Here is a 10,602-nt window from a genome sequence, read left to right on the forward strand (position 1 = left end):
ACAATCACTTCCCTTGGACAGGAACTTTGAAAATTTGCTCAGGAATATTTACTAGGAAAATTGAGTTGAATATTGGCATGAGGCAATTATATGGACAGTAAAAGATGTCCAAGAAGTTTGGGTTGAATTGGGCAAAGATAAATGGCACTTCCTTTGCAAAGTGCCATTGTTATGGCGCTCCTAGGAGGAGGGCGCGAGAGGGCCGGCCGGGGGCCTTTTTCCCACGGCCGGGCAAGATGGAAGGGATTTCTTTATTAATTCTTCCTTGATTAGATTGATACATCTCCTCTCTTTATATAGAGAGGTTTACTTGACTCCCAAGCAAGGCTTACTTGACCCCTAAGCAAGCGACTCTTATCTCTAATTAACCCTAAGACTAACGGGCCCATTAGGCCCATTACATACTCTAACACTACACCCCACCTAGACATGTAGCTTGTCCTCAAGCTGCAGCCTAACCAACTTATAACCATGACTCGATGCAACACAAACCGAACACCTAAAAACAAGCCTTTTACATCTCGGCTTGTTTTATTATTCTCAACCTGAAATGGACTGGGACGCTTTATTTTGGACCCCTTAACAAAAAGTGAACACCATCCGCACGTCGGACGTGCACGTGTACAGCCACCTGGATCCCATGGACACCATCTAGACAAAAGAAGTGCATGTGTAGGACCACCTGGAAGTGGTTGCAAGAGTGACCGGCAGAGGCGCTCTCGCGGCGGCCGGTGACGGAATGCAGTGGTGCTACATGGTGCGCTGCTGTCGGTGACACCATGGCTTCTTCCTGCCGGATGGCTGTTGGTCTGCACCGCACAGGGAAGAGTGGAGGGCCTGCGATGGAGAATGACGAGGAGGGGTGCGCCCTCCCAACCGTCGATGTCGCAGACTTTGAGGTCGCTGCCCGCGGGGAAAACAGCATGCCCGCTGCCCGTGGGGGAAACCGCATGCCCAAGATCCCCGGCGCAGCGGATGAGATCGAGGTCCTTTGTGCAGCGAAGGGCAACTTGGAGGAGCGGCAGCTGCAGACCACGCATCTCCCGCACACGCCGACGCGCTAGGAGGCCGCACGCAGTAGCCTGCAGCCTCACCGCCACCGACACGTGGCAGGTAGCGATCCAAGACGGAAGCGGTGACGACGACGGGGACTGGACTTGGTGGAGTGGGACTCCCGCCGGCGCGGTCGATGCGGGGCCGGAGCTGACCGGCGGTGGCTGCTGCAGCTGCAGCGGCTGTGGCGGTGGCGCATCGGGCAGCGGCAGCAGCTGCTACGGCGGAGCGCCGGGCATGGCCACTAGGAGCGGCGGCTGTCACTGCAGCCAGGGCTGGGCGGTGGTGGCGATGGATGGAAGCTACAGTGGTCCGGCGAGCGTGGCGAAGGCCGCCTGGTGCAGCGGCTGCCACGGCAGCCACGATGGCGCGGGGGCGGCGATGGGCGCTGGAGGCGCGGCGGGAGCCGGTGCCGGCCACTGCGGGGCGGCAGCGGGCGACAGCTGCAACTAGGGCAGCAGCGTCCCAGCGAATGCCGCTGAGGCCCCTGGATGCGGCGAGTACCACAACAGGGTCGGCGGCCCAGCAGTGGCGGTCAGCGGCAGGGGCGGCGGCCCGTAGGGGCTGGCCAGGTACAGCCGGATCCCCTGGACGGCGGTGACAAGGTCGTTGAGGACCCCGGTGATCTCCTCCGGGGTGTAGAAGGCGGACGGTGGTGCGATGGAGGGCGCCGGCATCTGGGCGGTGGCGGCGCCGGAGGATGCGACCAGCGGCGCGGACAGGGAGGGCAGCGGCGCGGTGTAGATGGCCAGCGGCGCGGTGGTGACGGTCGGTAGTGGAAGCGACGGGGTGGGCAGCGACGAAGACATGATCGGAACTAAGCTACCTGATACCAAATTGTTAAGGCGCTGCTAGGAGGAGGGCGCGAGAGAGCCAGCTGGGGGCCTTTTGCCCACGGCCGGGCAAGATGGAAGGAATTTCCTTCTTAATTCTTGCTTGATTAGATTGATACATCTCCTCTCTTTATATAGAGAGGTTTAGTTGACTCCCAAACAAGGCTTACTTGACCCCTAAGCAAGCGACTCTTATCTCTAATTAACCCTAAGACTAACGGGCCCATTAGGCCCATTACATACTCTAACAGCCATTTAAGGCAGAATAGGAAAAGAATTATTTGAGGAGTGTTTTTGAACATGGCAATGAAATGTTTTGCGAGATTTGAACCATATAGGACCCAAACAATTTATGATAATTATTTGGGAATTTAGGGAGTGAAAGAAATATAGGTTGCTTCACAGCCTAGGGTTTAAAAGGGTTATCAGAAAAGGAATATTCCCAATAAAAAGAATGTTGGGTTAGGTCAAGGATGGAAATGAAATGATCTAGGGATGATGATGAGGGTGACAAGCCACTATAAAACCTAGGAAGACATGATCTTCCCAAGTTTTAGAACCACATAGCCACGGAAAAGCAAATCAAATCAAAAATCCAAGAAAATCAAAGGAAAAAAGAAAAGGGCAAAAATCTAGGCTGTTACAAACCTTCCCCCTTAAAGAAATCTCTTCCTCGAGATTTGGTTGCTCAGGGTTAAATAATTTTTCTGACTTGAAGAAACCGTTTCCAAATCGGGTTTCTTTTATTCATTCTCATATAATATTTCCACTGAATTGGATCTAACTGACTGTCTTGATCTGGGGTGATTTGCTTCGCCGTATATGACATTCTAACAGGATGTACCTCATATGTTCCTGTTTATACTGACTCAAATTTTCTTTCATATCTGTTGGCTGAGCTAGCATCCCAAAATATTATCTTTACGGACATACTGGTCCTTCTTGATATAGATCCTTGCTGGAAATTCTATTCTCGTATTGAGTACCGAGAATATTCCACGGATTTGGGGAACACATCTTCCCGTGGAACAAAGAATCTCTTCTATCCAGGCATCGGGTTCCTTGAATATATGCACGCCTTCTGGGTTCAAAACAGTGATGTGGATCATATATGTTTTGCTAACGGATGCTGACATCTTGCAGGAGTTTCTGACTTATCTTGACTGGCTTCATAGTCTTGAGTATCCAAGTTGTACCAAAGGTTTGACTGTCGCTTGCAGTGACTGATAGGAAAAAAATGCACCATCTCCTGATGATAACATTTGCAGACTTGACTGGCGGTGATCTTGGCAAAGAATCCCATTCACACAGGCTATTCTTTAATTGCTTCCCATATGCGAGAGATAACAATCCTCAAAGTATGTGTTCTCACACTGATTCTTCATTTTTGACAGTATCTCCATGGGAATAACAGTCCATGCGATGCTCCATCACGGGTGTTGAGGTCAATATATTGAGTTGTCCTGGGTTCGGACTTGACAGACTCGGGCATTTAATGCCGACAGTTTTGAGCATACTATGGACTGAGATGGTTGCCTTGCCATGAGGTCCTTACTAGAACGGAGTAGACCTCTTAGGCCTATCTTCACGGGGTTTGATATGGAATAAGTCTGTCTTGGGCATACATACCACATTGCTCACACAATAACCAGCATATTTGTATTGTTGGTCTTGCTCTTTCATTATCACTTTCTTCATCTAGACCCTTAACTGCATGAGCGGGGCCTTATATATCCTTGATTATTTTTGCGGCCCTGAATACTATCATGTGCAATATCTTGCAATTATACCTTGGTCTGATTCATGTCTTGAGCCTTGGTATATTTATCCGGCTCACATGTGGTTATACAGATCTCAATACTATTGTTGATTCTGTCGGACAGTGCCAGGGTTAATAATATCACCTTGCGGGGCTAATCTTGATAATCACTGCCAAGACTATTGCCCCAATGTTGTCTTTCCGTAAATTCTTCCTTATGCGAGAGACTTGCATGGACTTGGCAGCATACTCATTGAATGAACAAATATCTGATTCTCGAGGCATACCTTTGTTCTGACTGATTTTTGTCTCAGACCCAACTGTTGCAGATCTGCCGCTTGGAAAACACTGCCATATGCTAACAATTCATAATTTAATGTCTTGTGCTAGTGTCATATAGAAGAAGACTGGTTAGCTTGCGTTTGGAAACCACCGGGGTAGCGTGCTGAGGAAGACCGGATGGCTCGTGCTCGAAGCCTTCAACGGATATCTTATTGAGGAAAACGGGGTACCGTACCTCATAAGCTTCCCCCCTTAAAGACTTTGCTAGGGAAGACTCGGCACCTTATGCCAGAAACTTTTGTAGTATTTTATTGAGAAGATTGAATATCTTGCATGGGAATCCATTCATTCCCTACCGATGCAGACTGGGCACCTTATCTTTGTACACTTCGTCAATAAATTAGGAGATGGACGGAAGATTTTCTTGGTGAATGGAATGGCATGTATATATTTTTGTCAGTCTGGTAGCAGATTATTTATATGAAAAGAATTGTCTGACTGTCCTTACTGAATTCATTGTGCATTTGGACTGACTTCTGGGCGTCGCAATGTTTTAAATTTGACTTATGGCAGATTCAATCATTGTGCATAGACCATACCTTTTACTTGAAATGCACTGTGGATCCAATTTTGTTCTCTTGCCGATTTAATCATTGCTGCGATAAGGTGTATCTCTGACGAGTACTTGTTGCTGAAAGTCTGATCATAATACAATTTGTATCTAGACGGATGTCTGCGGTACAATGTTGTCAGCTGAAAAACCTCATTGCTTTTAACTGAATTCCTTGGTGTATATCTGTACTGCTTAAGGCTTCTTCTCATTCGGTGTGGGTCGAGGAGTAATTTCCATAAGGGGGTAACACCGAGGATTCAAAACAAAGAAGCATGAGAAAGAAATTTATTGCAACAATGCACACAACAAACAAGCTACAAAGCTGCTCCACACAGGCACACACAAGCATGATACTACAACAGATGCACAAGTACTACACGAAATACTACACCCTACACTTGAGCAAACGCTCACGCACTGACGAGGAAGCTAAGGGAGTAGCAAGTGGAACCGCCGACTCTGAAAATCCGGATGGATGAGGTTGGAGAAGCTGGCGGAGACTGATGTATAGCGACACCAAGCAATCTCCTGGCTAGAATGGCGTCTCGGACTAACTCAGAAATAAGTAGACACTCGGTTGTCATGTAATGAGACATGGCGAGGATAGCCAAGTCATCTTGAGGGTTGACGGAGGGAAATTGGATCCGCCTAGGATTCTCGACGATGATGGGATAATATTGATAAGCACGGTTCTCTTGCACCATGCTCTCTTGATGACGAAGACCGGTGATTCCTGCCATTGCGGCAAGCTGAACGGCACGCTAGGGAGTAGCGTCGTAACCACCGTGGAAACTATAGGTGCGCTTACCGACAGGAATCGGGGCTGATAGATGAACATGAGCAACATATTCCCAAATTCTTCCACGGGCAGAACATTGGAATACTTGATACTGGGGTGGATCTCCGAGGGAATAAATATTGCGACACATATCGCCAAGGAGGGTGGCAAAGTTGAGAGGTGCAGGAGTGGGACTGAACTCAATGGGAACAGGACTGGGAGCTCTGGGGAGGGCACTGAACTCATGGAAGTTGACCGCCATCTACGCATGAAACAGGGGTTAACGGTAACCGAAATAAGACTATATGCAGCAAACAAATGCAACAACCAAATGCAGCAAGCAAGGGCAACAACTAGACCCTATACTACCGTTTTCTAATGTTCCAGCGGACTAGGACGCTCTATAGCCATACTTGCTCTGATACCAAGCCTGTGGCACTCCGGCTCGGAGAAAACCGGAACACCCCGTATTCCAGCCCAGAGATCGAGGTGAAGTCTTCTGGAATACATCACTGCTTAGCATAGAACAAACCAGCTTTCTATTACAACACGAATATGAATACATGGTCTTCGATATTACAATGAATAACATCAGCACGGCGACCACTACGCCATCCTCAGTTGCTCTATGCAAGCAGCATAACAAGTTGAGGCAGCGGAACAACGAACGGCGATGATGGACTCCAATCTGCAGGGACTCTGGCTGGAACATTTATCCTAGCTCGCGAACATAGGAACAACACCAAACAAGCAAGCAATCCAGGCACGACCTGCAAACTGACATGACACACTAGGTCAGTACATTGAATGTATTTGCAAGCTCACAATAACCAGAAGCATTCAAGACAAACAACAGCATGGCGATTATAGGTTAAGTAGGAATTATCATGAGATCATCAGGATAACATGGCATGAACAACATGAACATAATACCACTAGAGCAATATGAGCATGGCATGAACATATAAATCTGACAATGCTAGGATGCAACATGATGACACTATATGCACCACTTATTCTGCTCGAGTTACCTCGTAACCATCATATGCATCACTTACCAACCTCGGACATCACACGATCATCTCAGGATCAAATCAAGCTTGGTATAAACAATACTGCCATAATCATTAAATGACCACAAGGAGCTTGATCTTTACCCACGATTCTCGCACAACATCATGAATATCCAACAACTCGGTATCCTCGATACCATGGTGATCATTCACGGATCACAAACGAAACCATTCTTGGCTCAACGGGTTACCTCGTAACCACACGGTGATCATTCACGGATCACAGAACCAACTCATCTCATCATCGAACCGGGGTTGTTGTTAAGCACATCATTATTATTATTACTGTTGACCCATAGTGTGGCCAGCACAAACTAGGCCCTTATCTGCGGGCACGGCTATCGATAGATTTAATACACACTCTACAGAGGTTAGCACACTGTACCAACACCATGGAACCCATGGCCTCGCACTCCCATTCGGGTGGACCAACGGCGTTCCAACAAAACCATCCTACTGCCATGACACTCTCCCGGCCACTCCGACCAACACCCCCTCAGGGTTCAGTCCTGGGTGGCCCCATGCCTACCAAAGGCACCAACGGCCACCGTCGTGGCAAAACATAAATGGTCCCAAATGGGGACAAAAAGGCACCTAAAAACTGCAGGCACACAAGGCTTATGTCCGCCTACCTGATCAGGGTAGCGCGCGCCCATAACCTTCCCTCGTTGGATGCGCCGGCGAGAGGCACGACAATAGACCCAGTTCGGACCTTCCCATTAGGTAAGCGTGGTTGCACTGGTCAGCTCGATATGGTTGCACCATGACTCAGCCAACAGTTGTTCAAGTTCAATTAAGTCCAGTTAAACTTGAATGCAATAAGTTGAGTCATATTAAAATAACATGATGCAACAACGATGCATGAATATGAATCAACATAAGCATGGAGGTGCAACATATTCATCGAGCATAACCACAATGAAATGTTAACCAGATGAGCATGGTAAGAATGACGGGCATGACATTACACATGAGCATATCATGACCACTAGCATCATAAATAAATAACATGCAAGAACTCATCCACACTACTACCAAGTAAGCATATAACCAACAGGATACAAAGTAACATGCATAGCAACGACACTAGATAACAGCTCATAAATATGCATCCGAAAGAACACAGTGCTACTACTATCAAGCATGACAGATAACAATAATACTAGTAATAAGTTCTAGATAACAAGATGCAGAAGAGCATAGTATGAACATGAACACGAATCTATAAGCATCACTAAAACAAGGATAATCGTATCAAAACAAGCAGACATTTATTAAGTATTCAAGTTGAAAACCATGGCTACTGCATGACTATCATGCAAGTGGTTGTTGTGGCTTGCCTGGGGGTGACGGAGACTCCGGGAAGAGGTGCGGTGAAGCCGTGGAACGAAACGCGGGACGGTTCTCTCTCGAAGGGGGCTGATTAGAGGCAAGGGCAAAATGGTCATTTTCACTGTGAGACCACCTAGTGAAAATGTTACCAACAGAAAGAGCTCAACGAGATGAAGAAGTGAGTGATGGTTTCACCTCGATCGGAGTTACGGTTGCGGAGTTATGAGGTGTGGAAGAAGAAGGACCAATCTGTGAATATTTCTTCAGCAAACAGGTCCCTGAGTGGATAAGGCAGAGGCACATATTAGAAAATACGCTTTCCTAGTAGAGAAAGCGCATTCCTAGCTGCAGTATAAGATAATACGTTTTCCATAGGATATAACGCATCTTAGCAAAAGAAGGAAAGGAGTACACTTTCGTCAAATGAAAACGTACTCCAGGGAAACCCGTTTCCACTTACGTGATGTGGCGGTGGCGGGGCCCGGCTTGAGCAGCTGATAGAAGGGGCCCGTGCATAGGGGCAGGTACGTTGTCTTCCTCCTCCCATGCCTGGTCACGACAGAAGCAGAGGCAGGGGCGGAGCCAGGGGACGAGCAGGGGCCTGCCCCCCCCCCCAACGATCGACAAATTTAGTAGCAGCGACGAGTAATTGCCAACGAGATTAGATCAATATATGTACTCGGCCCCTCCTATACTCGAATCCTGGCTCCGCCACTGAGCAGAGGAGGAGGTCAGGGGAGCTGCCGGTGAGGGGCCCTGGCGGCTCCAGCCAGGCCCGACCAAGCAGAGGGCATCGGCGGGTGCGGCCCAGCCTCTTGCGTCCATCCCCGCAGAGAGGGAGCAACGGGAAGCCGGGGAGCGACGGCGGTGAGTGGCGGCAAGAAGGAGCAGAGGTGGGCGGCCGGTGGTGATGCTCAGCGAAGCAAGGCGCTCCGGCGAGAGATGTGGGGGTGGGGAGGCTCTACGGGAGGTGGGGAGTTTGTTGGTGGAGTCGGGGAAACACGAGGAGGCTCGGGACGGCCGGTCGGTGAGGTGCCCGAATGGGGAGAGCGGCGGCCGGATTTGGGGACGCGGCCACGAAGCTCTCTGGCGAAGGACAAGTGGGTGGGGCGACGCGCGAGGATTCGGGGAAGCTAGTGGACAGCTCTGGAGGAGATGAGAGGGGCTAGGTTTGCCGAAACCGAGGCGACCATGGCGATCTCCGGCGAAAAGAAGAGGGGACGAGGACTCCGGTGGGCTAGGGAGGCAAATGACGAGTGGATGGGCTACGGGAGGGCTCGGGGCACCCATATATAGCCAAGGGGAGGGCTCTAGAGCAACACTAGCGAGCTTGTGCAGTGCTCTAGTGGTGGACAGAGGCTGGGCATGCCACGGGCATGGCGTTTGCGACGCATTTAAGGCGAACCACCACGAGGCAGCGACACAGTGAGATGCAGTCGATCATGGGAAAGCTCCAGGACATGGTTGGACGTCGAGATGAGGAGGGAGGAGACGAGCATAGTGGCCGGACTGAGCCAGAGCTTGCAATGTATGCGACGCTAGCGTGATCACCACGGGCGCTGGTGCAAACGACGCGTTCTGGCTGGGCCGACCATGTCCAGTAGATAGACCGTCGTGCCCTTAGTCAAAATGAGGAAATAAATCGGTCCAAGGGCAAAGAAGAGATTTGCACTTAGCTCCAAAGTAAATCAACAGGAAGTGCTTGTAACTTTCTGTGGTGACACCAGCTTGGTAACGTGGTAAATAATTTGTCTGGTGATTTTCACACACTAAGGTGATTAAGATGGCAAAGTTTCAGCTCAAGAAGGGGAGTTTAGCTAGTGGTTACTGTAGAACCACCAGACTGGACAGAAATACAAAACATGAAGTAGCACTCACATATCAATTGGGATTGAGCTGAATTTGGTCATGGCCCAATGATTTGAAGATATGAAGATGCCTTGGACAGAAACTTGGAAAAATTGCACAGGGCGAATGGTGTAATGGATTGAGCCAAAACTTTTTGAAGAGAGTTTATATGGATAGGAGAATGTCCTTGAAAATTTCAAGCTGAAATGAAGCAATAGAAAATATAGTTGCTTCACAACCTGAAAATCTGACCAGAAACCAAGATTTGGAGCTGGGCTCACATAGATGAGTTACATGAGCTCAAATTTGGTAGAGAGTCATGATTTGATCATAGGAAGGACCTTGCAAAATTTCAACTCATTTAGATATGCCTAGCTTGTACTTCCTTCACAATCACTTCCCTCGGACAGGAACTTTGAAAATTTTCTCAGGAATATTTACTAGGAAAATTGAGTTGAATATTGGCATGAGGCAATTATATGGACAGTAAAAGATGTCCAAGAAGTTTGGGTTGAATTGGGCAAAGATAAATGGCACTTCCTTTGCAAAGTGCCATTTAAGGCAGAATAGGAAAAGAATTATTGGAGGAGTATTTTTGAACATGGCAATGAAATTTTTTGCCATATTTGAACCATATAGGACCCAAAAAATTATGATAATTATTTGGGAATTTAGGGAGTGACAGAAATATAGGTTGCTTCACAACCTAGGGTTTAAAAGGGTTATTCCTTTATCAGAAAAGGAATATTCCCAATAAAAAGAATGTTGGGTTAGGTTAAGGTTGTAAATGACATGATCTTGGGATGATGATGAGGGTGACAAGCCACTATAAAACCTAGGAAGACATGATCTTCCCAAGTTTCAGAACCACATAGCCACGGAAAATCAAATCAAATCAAAAATCCAAGAAAATCAAAGGAAAAAGAAAAGGGCAAAAATCCAGGCTGTTACACTACGAGGTTATGTGGACACACTCTCCCCTCTCGTTGCTATGCTTCTCCTAGATAGATCTTGCGTGATCGTAGGAATTT

The 10,602-nt window shown here is 48.1% G+C and overlaps 1 protein-coding gene across 1 annotated transcript; it reads right to left on the reverse strand.

Annotated features, from left to right (window-relative positions):
* Positions 1 to 750: 750 nt before the first annotated feature.
* On the reverse strand, positions 751 to 1,862 carry LOC147986185 (uncharacterized). The gene is made up of 2 exons (XM_087541907.1): positions 1,671 to 1,862; positions 751 to 1,617 (listed from the first exon to the last, which is right to left on the reverse strand). Exons 1-2 carry the CDS (start codon positions 1,860 to 1,862, stop codon positions 751 to 753), a joined length of 1,059 nt encoding a protein of 352 aa, XP_087398033.1.
* Between the last annotated feature and the right edge of the window lie 8,740 nt (positions 1,863 to 10,602).

Source organism: Triticum urartu, chromosome 2A (assembly GCF_056163025.1).
Source record: "Triticum urartu cultivar PI428250 chromosome 2A, HENAU_Tu73, whole genome shotgun sequence".
Taxonomy (NCBI): domain Eukaryota; kingdom Viridiplantae; phylum Streptophyta; class Magnoliopsida; order Poales; family Poaceae; genus Triticum; species Triticum urartu.